We start from the raw sequence: 13,368 nt of genomic DNA on the forward strand, positions 1-13,368 counted from the left end.
ATCTATCAATGAGTTAGGAGGTGTATCTAACCCTGGTAGAATGGGAAGATGAAAATAAGTTGTTCTAGCTTATGATGGTAACTGAAGCAGGTATCATAGAGCATTGCATCTTGAGCCATCACCAAGTGTCTTGACTCTGTCATGCCACTGAATTGTGATGACTCTGGAAGAGTGAGGCCAATGACTTCATGCAACTACCTCGCTTAAATCCAGTTTACACTCAAATCAAAAGGAATCACCCATACCATTTTACCATTTGTTACTTATTTCAAAGTCCTGTGAATAGGCGAGTGATGAAGCACCAGGTGCATATACATCGGGAGCTGTAGTTAGAACTCTGCACACAGGTGATCTATGCCATGGGATTGTCTTCTCATTGGAATAAGCACTGGTATTCAGCAGCCCCCTGGAAATCAGGAGGCTTTTCATATCACTTGTTCACCTCCTAGTGGGAGGAAGGGGCTAGAAAAAAATGCCCTTAAAATTTTCTGCTTACCCAACCTTTGCCTGATTACCTAGGCATATGGGGATCTCACTCTGCAGTCAAAACACAAAAAAAAGTACGAAAACTTCTTCAACAATGATTTCACTTACCATCAGTTCATGGAATGTGTGCACATTCATAGACAACACAAAATCCAATACATCTGAAAGACAATAGCTCTTCTTGCTAGAGAATTCAGCAGGTTTAATATCCAAATAACAGCCTTGAGTGAAACAAGGACAGGAAAATGAAGGCCAGCTTACTGAAGTGGAGCTGGATATACATTTTTCTGGAGTAGATGCAGTGAAGGGAAGCTCCATGAAGCTGATACAGATTTTGCAATCAAAACTAATCTAATCAACAAGCTTGTAAACCAATCAAAAGGAGTGAAAGACAGACTCATGACATTGAGATTACCACTTGCAGGAAAACACCATGCCACCATAATTAGTGCTTATGCTCTCACCATGATGAACCCTGATAAGGTCAAAGAAAAATTTTAAGAAAACCTGGAGACCACTATCATCTCTATGCCAAAAGAAGACAAGCTTATAATTCTGAGTGACTTTAATCCTAGAGTAGCTCTGGACAACTAGCCATGACAGGGAGGAATGGAGTTGGAAACAGCAATAGCAATGGTTATTTACTCTGAAGACTTGTGCATCTCATGACCTTCTCCTCATCAACACTGTCTTCTGTTTTACTAAATATAATAACATTTCATGGATATACCCTTGCAGCAAATATTGGCATTTAATAGACTATGAGTGTAAGAGATACCTTGTGAGAGTGGAGTAAGCAATGTGTAGTACAGGGTGCTGGACTGATCATAAGCTTATCCTCTCTAAGTTAAATATTTACATTCAACAGAAGCAGTGGCCCCAAGGCAAAATGACTAACAGAAGAATTAATACCAAAACATTAGAGTACTTGTCTAAGGAGAAGTGAAAAATGAGCCAATTCACAATGGGCAACAGTGGAATAGAAAAAGAGTGGGCAACTTTCAGAATTTGGTTTATGGCATTGCATTTGCTCATCTTGGTCAGAATACTAGCAAACCTTAAGACGAGTTTGATGAAAATGATGGGGAAATATAGAATAGTTTGTTCTTGTCCTTCATTATTGAAGCAGACCAAAATGACATCACCATATTTGAGACAAAAAGGGAATAGATTGTCCTGTGACCATGGCAGGGTATTTCTCTTTTAGTCATTGCTGGCAAGATTCTTTTCAGAGTCCTTACTAGGTTGATCGTTCACCTGGAAGATGGTTAACCTATGGTGAGAGCTAGTGTGGCTTTAGAAAGGACCAAGGAATAGTTGATATGGTATTTGCTGACTGTATACGTTTGTAGATGTGACCAAGACCTTTGATACTGTCAGTCATGAGGGCTTATGGAAAATTATGTCAAAATTTGATTTCCCATAGAAATTCATCAGTATTGTACATCAATTTAATGATGGTGTGCTTGCCTGGGTTTTGGATAGTGGACGATACTCTTGTGATTTCTCAGGCACCAATGGAGTGAAACAAGGCTGTGTGCTTGGTCCCATTTTTTAACAAGATGTTTTCAGCTATGTTATCAAACACCTTCACAGAGAATGAGCATGGCATCAAGGTCAGTTACCTCACTGATGGTAAATCCCTCAACTTGAAAATGCTACAAGCCAAGACCAAAGTGGAGGGAGTATTGATGCATGATCTTCTGTTTGCAGGTAATTATGCACTCAATGCAGCCTCCGAAACTTAGATGCAACAAAGTATGGATCAATTCTCTGCTGCTTGTCCTAATTTTGGTCTAAAAATTAACACCAAGGAAACAGGTGCTTCATCAACCAGCACCACTTCATCAGCCAGCACCATATCATATATCAATTACAGCAAATGGAGAAGTTTTGAATATTGTGGATAAGTTCAATCACCTTAGCAGTATACTTTCCAGGGATGTACACATTGATGATGAGGTTGACACACACATTGCCATAGCTAGTTTCAGAGTTTGGGAAGCTTCAAAAGAAAGTCTGGGAGAGAAGAGGTATTAGACTGACTACCAAACTGAAGGTATACATAGCCATTGTGCTGACTTCATTGTAGTATGCCTGTGAACCCTGGACAGTCTACCGGCATTATGTCAGGAAACTGTATTGTTTCCATTTAAATTGTCTTAGGAAAGTTCTGAAGATCACTTGGCAGGAGAAGATACCAGACACTGAGGTCTTTTCTTGAATGAAACTGCCAAGCAACCAAACTCTGTGACAGAGAGTGCAACTCACATTGTTTGAATGTCAAATGTACACTTATCAAAAATACTATTTTATGGAGAACTCACACAAAGCAAGAATTCATGGGGAAATGGGTCCAGAAAGGACCTTGGCCATCCTGGCAGTAAGTAGTTGGGCTAGGATTTAAACCTATATTCTCTAACTTCAAATCTAGGTACAAGAAGTAAAATTTCTGAGGTGAAAGAGCTCCTTAGTTCAGTAATACATTACAACTCTCAGCAGGAATTCAGTGCCTAAGAGCACCAGGGTAGGAAAAATTTTAAAGGGGTTGCTGAAGGAAGGAGGCATTAAGCAGGTCAATTGGTTAGTTGGAAGTGGGAACTTGTAGTGTCAACAAACATTGAAACTCAGACCTTGGGTAGAGACACACCTTGCCACTGCAAGATCTTTTATACATTTCAGCCTACCTTTCCCACCTTCTGGGGCTACCAGGGATCCCAACTGAGATAGGAGATGATAGGAAAAATAATAATACCTTGCCTTTAGCAGTGCCCAAATGTCAGCTGAATAGGAATACATATATCCAAGAGTTATTTCCATTGTAACTTCTGTGTTCCATTTCCTCTTTGGTATGGCATAGAGGCATATGAACACTTCCATGGGCATTGGACAAAGAGAAGAGGGAAAGCTGTTAAGGATTTTCTATAGGGGAAAATAATCCCTGAAGAGCTGTCTCTTTTTTATAAAAGCATGTGTTTTGTTTTGTTTTGGTTCTTGCAGAACAATTCCATCAAGACATCAAAATACAATTTCTTCACATTTCTACCCCTGAATCTATTTGAACAATTTCAGAGAGTAGCAAATGCATATTTCCTCTTCTTGCTGTTCCTGCAGGTAATTTGGTGAATGCATTTTCTGTGGTTTCTGGTTTTTTTGTTGTTTTTCAAATAAAATTTTATTACCAACTTTCCTATCTAAGTTTAAATATGGTGAAACTGGCAACCACACATGCTGCATGGGTTTAAGGCCAGTTCTCTTGAGTTGTGATCAGGTTTGGCTAATATGAATCTGGCCACACCTGAACTGAATAACTGCAGAGCCACCATCCTCAGTCATTGGCCATTTCCAGGGCTATCAGAGTAAAAAAAAGGCCATAAATACATTAAGACTTTGGGAGGAAGTGTTCTATTTAGGATTTCTCCAGTTGAAACTCTCTTCCTTCCAGTTGCTTACATTTTTATGTTTTCATAAATATTTCTGGATCCCTTTTAATACACAATTCCTGCATGTGGTCCTGATGGAGGACTTAATGGTCCTAACCTGTTACCCTGGAACCAGTGACAGTGCCAAGGAAGTTAGTCTAGATAGGCACAAGGTAGGGGGAGGGAGGAGAGGAATGACAAAAAAAAACAAGAAAAGAACAAAAAGTAATGGTTATAGAGTACTCTGTAAACTATTGACAAATTTCCTCAACTCCCCCCCCCAATCCTTCTTAGCCCAATAGTATACCTCAAATTTGGCCTAGAGAATTTGAGGCTTTTTTCTGTGTTCCACCTCAGTTCTCTCTGTTCTTTATCAATGAGAAGTCCTCCATGAAAGAAAACAAAACAGGAGCAGCTGAGCCCACACAACAGTCTTAGTGGCCACCTACAATACCTTCTCCTCTTTATTCCTTGGAGTTGTATTTGCATTTTATTAAGAGACTCTATGTTGACAGGCCTAGAATCTCTATAGCCCCTAGAAGAGTATGATTTATCCATTATCTTAAAATATGTCCCAGAATGTGTCCTCTCCTCTCTTCCTTTCTAACACCAGATACCCTCCCCTTTTCTCTTACAGCTCATTCCACAGATAGTATCTTTGGTTTGGTATACAACTGTGGTCCCTCTGGCACTAGTACTCTCAATGACAGGAGTGAAGGATGCCATTGATGACATGGTGAGGTGGCTTATTGGGCCTCTTGTTTTTTGTTGACCTTTACGTGTTGAGTGGGGCAAAAAATAGTTTTTTAGAATTTCCCAACCTTAAGCTAGGAAACTAGATTAAGATTCAGCTATTTCTTCCTCTAGGGGAAGCTTTTTTTTCATAGATCCCTTTTCCTAGGTTAACTTGAGACCCACAGGAGCTGGGGTACTGTGCTATTCCCTGTTCTATACCTGGGCAAGCAGTTTGGATGGGGTACAATCTTGGGGAGTCTGGCTTCTACTGAGAGGGGTCTCTCTTTTGTCACTCTCATCAGCTCATTTAAAATCATTCACTCTGGCACCTCAGGGATGATTTTTACTTATAGCTCAGGTAAACTCTAAGGTTTCTTCCAACATGGGTACTTATAAAGGTACTCAGTGTCCATCATGGTTCAGATATAGGACAGGTAATGCTACACAATACAAAAATACTAATCCTAAAAGTATATGTTAACATAAAAGAATTCAATAACTTACAACTTCCATTACAATTCTACTGGGAGGCTGATACTTATACCTCATGAAACATGAAGCAATTTGTAGGACTGTTAATGGAGCATTTTACATTTTACCTTGGCTCTGCACTGTCCAAAATATTCCCACAACATGTCTGTTGCTAAAATGTGCAAGCTCAAGCTAATACTCTTGTGACCAGCTTCATTGGTGCAGACATTTCTCCTGCTACTAGCCAGATAAAACTTAATAGGACCCATGATATCCATACCTTTCAAACTCACAAAGTTGCCTACAAGTCTACTACAAATATGCATCTCATAATACTCATTCACCTAATATCAGATAAAAGAGGCAGCCAAATCTAGGCTCATGCTTGCCTAGGCATGAAATATGCTTTTGGATGAAAGTTTTTCAGCTGTTCTCTAGCCAGTTGGAAGATCAGGGTGAGAGAATAATGAAAAAATAACCCTGCTCCCCAGCCCCCTCTTGGAAGGTGGCTTAAAATTGCTCTAACTCGATTTACAGCCAGAAAAGTAGACAGGAGCAAAGGGCAGGCAGTACCTTTTGTACATTCATTGAGTCTTCATCACTTCTAGCTTCAGAGCCAATAAGATTATTCCCTTCAAATTGTAGTCCTTTAGTTCTGAATCATGCAAGGCTGGTAATAGACCCCAAAATTCCTGACCCAGAACCAGGAATATTAATTCTGTGCATACTCTATGAGATGGCCCTTATAAAACAATGCGAACTCACTACATCAGAAAGTCAGCTCATACAGTCTCTTAAGATTGTTTGAGTTTTTGGCCTAGTTCTAGGTAGAAAGGGCCAAGGCAGTGGTATTCCTCTCCAATACTAATGTATAACAGTGACTAAGAAGATATGGCAACAGGCAGCAGTCTGGAAACCAAGAGAGAAAGGTCACCTAAATGGAAGTTTTGTAAGAGGAGTGCAGGCATGACAGAAAGAGAAGCCAACTCTGAGGAATGGGAAAAAAACCCCAAAGTTATATAACATGAGTAACAATGAAACAGATAGAGGGTGAAGGAGATGTCTGTGCATGGAAGGCATTGTGAAAAGACAATACCCCTAGAAATTAGTGTAGTTACACTAGGAGGTGAAGCAGTTTCAAATTACTTGTTAGAAACAGTTTTAAGGTTTACTTAGTTATTTGGAAAACAGAGTGGTTGTATTGCCATAGTATGAAATTGACACTGTAGGAGACTAAGTCAGAGTTAGAGATCCAGGGGAATGCCTGTACCGCAGGGTTCTAATGGTATGTGAATGATTTAAGTACTTCCCTACATAAGAATATTTTTCCTATGTAAATGTATTGGAGGCATTGGTCCCCTGAGACACTGTCATACCTGTGCTTCTCAAATCACAAAGGAAACCACTCTGCTTACTAAGTGTATTTGTTCAAAAGTATCAAATTTAGACTCTACCTACTATTATCATTTAAAGGCAGTCTTGAACTAGAGAAGCTACCTTTGTCAATGTTGAAGATGAAAGGTGAATTGCAAAATACACGGAGGAATTCCCAACCACCATCCCTCAACATCTGACCCCTAAGTGTTTCCCTTCTACCTTTCAAATTTTTCTCTAGGCTTTGTTTCATCTGTTCCTTGTTATTCTGCCTAACTCTTGTCCTCAGTTTTTCACCAGGCCTCAACCTTTTCTATTCTCTCCTCTTCCTACTTCCTCATCTTCCAGGTTTCTTCCTTTTAAGTCCTCTTCTTCCTCTCTTCCTCCTCTCCATTTTTAATATCTATCCTTTCTTTCCCTTTTTCCCTATAAGGAATTGTGGAAAAAACAAGCTCTAGTCTGAGAGCTATAAAAAGCCTCTAGTCTTCTACTAATTAACTATATAATCTTAAACAAGTCACAACCTTTCCAGTCTTGTTTTTTCTTACAACAAATAATGGGGTCAGATTAAACGAGCTCTTATGTTCCTTCTAGCTCCCAAATTCTTATGTCTTTCTGACTCCTGTTCTACCCTTCTACCTTCCTTTAGCAGTAGCACCATATTGGGGAGTTACCAGAGAGCTAAGGAAAAGGTATATAAATTGTTATGTGATTAGGTTCCAGGTTTAAGTAGAGATATAATACTCAGTAAGGGTGGATTTGACATATCTATCTCAATGTCATTAATGGAAGAGGTTGAGTCACTATGAAGATCCTTGTTCCCCTTCCTCTGTAGATATTTCTTTCATTTGACTCATCCCAAGTCATCCAAAAGACATTACTAACATAGTTCATTCCAATGGCCTCAGAGTTTTGTTTAAGCTTTCTATTGGTGTATATGTGTGGGTGTGGGGGGGGGGATATTGGAAGATAGTAGACATATACCATGAAACCATTGTGGCAAAGAACCAGGAGTTCTGGGACACAGAGAGGGTGCTGTGCTTGCTTTGCCCTTTCGTGGCTCGATTCTTGTCACTAACAGGCTTCTGGAGGTCAGTATTTTCTCAAACAAGAAGTTTAGAACAGAGCAAGTTTGACAGTGGCAGGAGAAGAGACTTTTTTAAACTTCAGCTAAGTGTCCAGAAGTTTTCCATTCTGTGCAAAAGTTTCTGGATAATTTCCTGGAACTCTCTATTCTTCTTTGAATGTTTTTCTTTTATGTTTATAGTATCGGCACAAGAGTGACAAACAAGTTAACAATAGACCTGCCCTGGTGCTTGTAAATGGCAAGTGAGTACATGTGGTTGGGGACTCAGGGTTGGGAAGAGAAGGATGAGTATTTTGGGGAAAAGTGATAGTCTTGGATAAGATGATGTTTTGTCATATTTAAAAGAATTAAATTAATTAATTAAATTTAAAAGAATTAAATTTAAATTAATTAAATTAATTTTAAATATAAATTTAAATTAAATTTAAATTAATTAAATTTAATTTAAAAGAATTTAATTAATTAATTAATTAATTAATTAAAAGAATAACAGGTCAGCAAGATGTGAGTTCAATTCCTGTGTCAGTTACTGTGCAATCCTTAGCAAATCAATTAACCTCTCTTTGCTTCATAGCAATACCTAACAACTTTTAACATCCATTCATTCAACAGTAATATTCCACACACATGTACAGAGCATTATACTTAATGCTAAAGGGATAGACAGATAGTTACAATGTGGCCCTTGCCATCATGGAGTTTTATATTGTAAAATTGAAAATAAAACATTTACATAAATAACTACAATATAGAGAAAATACAGAATGTTGGTGCCATTTTAAGCTTTGATTGCTTAAAACAGCACTATGGGATGCCAGAGAAAGACAGTTTGCTACTGACTGAGGTAAAAAGGAGTACAGGAATTCTTCATTTGAATTGAGGTAGGAGGGAGTATTTTGATTTTGATAGGTGGACATTTGGAGAAAGTACATTTCAGGTAAGACATTTTTAGAAGTTTCTCAAAAGTCTCTAGAAGGGATTAGTGTTAATAGCTGGTCCTGTGTCACTTTGTTACAGCATTCTAAGCATCATCAGGGTTTGAATTCCATTCCCAGTCATTTATTCAGTTTGAATTTATAGACAAAGTCAGAGAATCTGTGGGGTTTTCCTGGTGGTTAGGTCACTTGATTCCTGTACTGATTTTCTTGGAGGAAAAAAGCCTTGGGAAGTCGGCCAAATTATTCCAAATCTTTGATACTACCAAAATGGAAGTAATAACATTGATCCTGGAAGTTGGTCTTAGAATTTCTTCTGGAAACCCTTTCAGTTAAATAACCATAGAGGACATCTAAAGCTTCCAAAGCAGCCATTCAGAAACCTCTTGTTTCAGACAAGGCCTCTCTACAGCACTACAATTTCCCCAAGAAGCCTTTTGTATTATAACTAGTCAGTCTTGAAGGCCTCCTTAATCAGTTTCTAAGCTGACTGAGGCTGCCATACATTCCTTTTGGGAAATCTCAGAGATTTCTAGCAGGAAGTTAAATGAAATTGTTATCTATGTCCTCCCCTATCAGCAACTTGTACATCCCACTAACCTAACCCAAAAGTTTAATCTAGTCCCAGAGTTTATTTTAATCCTTTTTCTCTTCCTATTTGTCCACTCTGGAAAGAGATTGAGAGGGAGCGCAGGGTGGGCAGGGGAATGCTGTGGCAAGGCCAGATCACTTGTTATTCCAGGGTTTCCTTCTCTGGAACAGGTAGAAACATGCCATAGTTTTCATTAATCTCTCACCGGATCACATGACAGTCTGTAGCAGAGATGAGGAACCTTTTTTCTGCTAAGGATCATTTGTATATTTATAATATCATTCTTGGGCCATGCAAAATTGTCAGCTTAAAAATTAGCTTGCTATATTCTAGCTCCTAGATTTATTAAATTTTGAATCCTGCTTGTGGTTCTCTTGGCAGCAACAGACCAAATGATTTCACAGGCCCTATATAGTCTATGGGCTGGACATTCCCCACCCCTGATCTATGGCAAAGAAGAGGAGTGTCAAAACCAGAGTTCTAATCTCCCTAGATACAAACATTTTTAAATGTCATTTTGTACTGAGACTTTGACAGCTTCTTATATAACCCAACTTTCAAGTCTCAAGTAGAAGTTGGAATAAGGGAATAATAGGATTGCATTACTTCTCCTTTAATAGATAAGAGTATATCAAACAAAATTTTCATGATTGGAAAATATGGAAATTGGAGATTAACATAAGACAGATTTGAGATTTCATTCCCTTAAGTCTGATGGCTTTCAATGTTCCACATTCAGTGTTGCCAGGAAGGAATAGCTGAAAAAAGAGAGCTAACTGGCTCTTCTCAGAAGCCACATTGTTTGATTGTCATTGTACTGACAATCTAACAGCTGTTGGAATACCCCCTTTCCTTTCCCATCTAGCAGTAGGGTGTATTATGTTGATATGTAAATAGTGAGGCTTCATTCAGTTTAGAAATAAGCACTACTTTCTATTCCCAAACCTCAGTTATCTTTGCCAATGGGAATGGTGAACTGATGAGCAACTGCTTATATTTGAAAAGTGCTTTATAGTCATTGGAGCATATAGAAATCCTCCTTAGCCCTCCCTTTGGAAAAAAGAATTCATTAACTTTGCTAACAGAGAAGTTGAGGCATAAAATGAGGAAGGAATCTCAACGTTAGGCTACTTATTTGGGAAAAGATGGGAGGATGGGTATGAAAATGTGAACTAGTTATTTTAAAAAAATAAAAATTATTTTTTTAATGTTTATTAAGTTCTCCTAAGTGGGTACTGGGTGCCAGAATCTCTATAATTTAAGGGGGCTGTTTTTTCTATTTGTTGAGTGTTAACCAGCAGAGGCAATGTGTTGTGGTAGAAAGGATATTGGATTTAGGATTAGAAGATCTAGGTTTGAGTCATCCCTAAAACTCACAGTTGGGTGATTATGGCAGACCACTTAATACTCTGTTTATTGACTTCCTCATCTATAAAATAAGGATAATAATATCCGAGGGTGTTGTTGTCAAACAGGGAATCACAACATAACAAGACTTATGTGAAAACCAAATTTATTAAAAGAGAAATGAACACACATGTGGAACCCAAAGCATTCAGAGTTCTTACAGAAGTTTGAATATTTATGACAATACAACAAAAGGAGGAGAAAACAGGAATGGGCATGGCATGGAGGGAAAATGAAAAACCCCTCCCAAAGGGGAGGAGCAAGGTAATAATAAAAACTACATTCTTTTTCCTTGGGAATTCTAAGTCTATACAGATAAGAGGGTCCACAGACTGGCACAGACTGACTGGTGACTATCTTGCCTCCAAAAGATATTTAGGGAATCCAGCTTGGTGCAAACTACAAATTATATCAGCTGAGGGGGTTTTGTCCTTGACACATTCAGGGCCTCCTGCATGCTCTGGGTCCAGCTTTCTGGATAATATGGCAACTCAAAAAGAAAAGTTTGGGGGTCCCTTAATAAACTCTATAAACCACAATATGAGTCATTATTCATCAGTGCTCTACTAGAGTTTTGAGTTCATTCCTGCAACTGGGATGCTACTGTGGAATAGTCCCTGTCCCACTTCAAGCATCATTTGCTTCTTGGTCTCCAGCAGCTGACCCAAGAGCTGGACCTGAGAACAGCCATTTAAAGCATATTTCTCCTGCAGGGTAAAGGAAGAAAAGTGGATGAACATTAAAGTGGGGGATATAATAAAGCTACAAAATAACAGTTTTGTCACGGTGAGTATCTTGTTTACCTGTAACTTAATATCTTTTGGCTGCAATGGATTCTCTAGGTGCTTCTGGTAGTCTTCCTTGTAGCAAGCAGGGATAAATCTACACATCTCTGAGGAAACTTGACTTTTCCTCATTCAAGTCATAGCTTTAATCCAAGTGTGAGTTTTTAATAAGGAAAGGGGAGGCAGGAAGATGACTTTTATAGAGAATTTGAGCTGAATATGACAGGGCAAGGTTCAAGTGCAAGGAAGCCAGTAATGTATATCAAGTCCTTGAGTTGTACCGTCTTTGTCAAAATCCTGCTGTCATTTTTCCTCCCATTGATACTATTGGCCCATATGATTTCAGCAAATTAATTGCTTTATTTCATGTAGGTTGTTGTGAGAATTAAATAAAAACCAAAATTGTGAAGATATATGCATATATGGAGGATTGTTGTTAGTATTATTCCTTATCTTCTTTAACCTTCTCTAACTTCAGGCAGATGTACTGTTACTCTCCAGTAGTGAGCCCTGTAGTCTGACATACATTGAAACTGCAGAACTAGATGGGTGAGTATTCCAGTCTGTGGTTAGATTGTAAAGCCAACAATGTCAGGTATTAGTAACTCCCATGGGTATGTCTGCCTGATATGTATGAAGAAAATGTTGTTCTTCATTAGGAAAAAACTGGTAAAGTTGAAGAATAAACAAGTTGTATTTCTAGGTATTATAGCTAAGAGAATTGTAAAAACTATTAATGAGACTGGTAGGGGTTAGACTGAATGGCTTCTATGGCATCCTCTTCACCTAGGTTAGATTGTATGCTCTCCTATAATGACTTTAAAGAACCACAATTACAAGATGGCAGAGAGAAGCCAGAAAGATGCCTGAATTCTCCCCAGTTTCCATGATAAACAGCATTAAATCAAGCCTTTAAATAAATTCTGGATTACAGAATTCACAAAAGGATGGAGGGGAAACAATGTTCCAGCCCAAGGTAACTTAGGATTTCAGGAAGGGTCTGTTTCACTTGGGAAACAATGCAAATAGTATCCGGGCAAGCCAGAGGGCTCTTAACCACAGCATAGATCAGCAACAAAGACTCCATGGTTCTGGTCCAACAGATCAACTGAGGTCTCTATCCCCAGTGCAGTAGGCAAACTGCCAACTCCGAAACTCAGGGCACCACAGGTGCAAGTAGACCAGGCCACCCTAGTGCAGTGGGCAAGCTACCAGCCCTAGAGGCCCCAGTGCAGAAAGTCAGGGCCTAGACCCCAGAGCCTCAATACCCCCTATACTCCAGGAGCAGAGCTCAACTTTTAAAAAATGAGCAAAGAAAAACAACAAAAAAAAATCCCCAACCATAGAAAACTGTTATGGTGACAGGGAAATACAAAATATAAATTCAGAAGAAGACAACAATATTGAAATACTTACATGTGAAGGGGAGTATGAATTGATCTCAAGCTCAAAAAGTCTTCTTAGAAGAATTCAAAAAGGATTTTTGTAATCAAGTAAGAGATGTAGAAGAATAATTGGGAAAAGAAAAGAGAGGGATGCAAGAGAAAAGTGAAAAGGAGAGATTGAAAAAGGCATATAAACTGACTGAAGAAAATAACTCCTTAAAAAAATAGAATTGGGGGAGTAGCTCTGTGGGGCAATGGATAGAGCACCAGTCCTGGAGTTGGAAAGACCTGAGTTCAAATCCAACCTCAGATACTTAATACTTACTAGTTGTGTGACCCTGGGCAAGTCACCTAACCCCATGGCCCCACAAAAACAAAAAAAAATAAAATTGGGCAAATGGAAGATTATAACTCTATTAGATATCAAGAATCAGTCAAATAAAATCAAAAGAATGAAAAAAAGGAAGAAAGTGTAAAATATCTCATTGAAAAACAACTGATCTGGAGGGGCAGAGCCAAGATGGGGACATGAAGGGATTGAGTCTTAGGAGCTCTCTGATAAAAATTCATAAACTAAGGACTCTAACTAAACTTTCGAAAGACAGAACCCACAAAGGGACCCAGTCAGGCAGTTCTCCTACTCAAGGTAACCTGGAAAAAAGTAGAAAGGCTCTGCTTCCCAGGGTCGG

At 38.7% G+C, this 13,368-nt stretch overlaps 1 protein-coding gene across 1 annotated transcript in view; it reads left to right on the forward strand.

Moving 5' to 3' along the window:
* Positions 1-13,368, forward strand: part of LOC141495157 (phospholipid-transporting ATPase FetA-like) — a 234,624-nt gene that overhangs the window by 130,977 nt on the left and 90,279 nt on the right. The window contains exons 4-8 of the mRNA XM_074196153.1: positions 3,487-3,600; positions 4,546-4,644; positions 7,756-7,817; positions 11,223-11,295; positions 11,773-11,843. Of these exons, the coding sequence (XP_074052254.1) occupies positions 3,487-3,600; positions 4,546-4,644; positions 7,756-7,817; positions 11,223-11,295; positions 11,773-11,843 (419 nt within the window). The remainder of the gene's footprint in view (positions 1-3,486; positions 3,601-4,545; positions 4,645-7,755; positions 7,818-11,222; positions 11,296-11,772; positions 11,844-13,368) is intronic.

The sequence above is a fragment of the Macrotis lagotis genome, chromosome 8 (genome assembly GCF_037893015.1).
Source record: "Macrotis lagotis isolate mMagLag1 chromosome 8, bilby.v1.9.chrom.fasta, whole genome shotgun sequence".
Classification (NCBI taxonomy): Eukaryota; Metazoa; Chordata; class Mammalia; order Peramelemorphia; family Peramelidae; genus Macrotis; species Macrotis lagotis.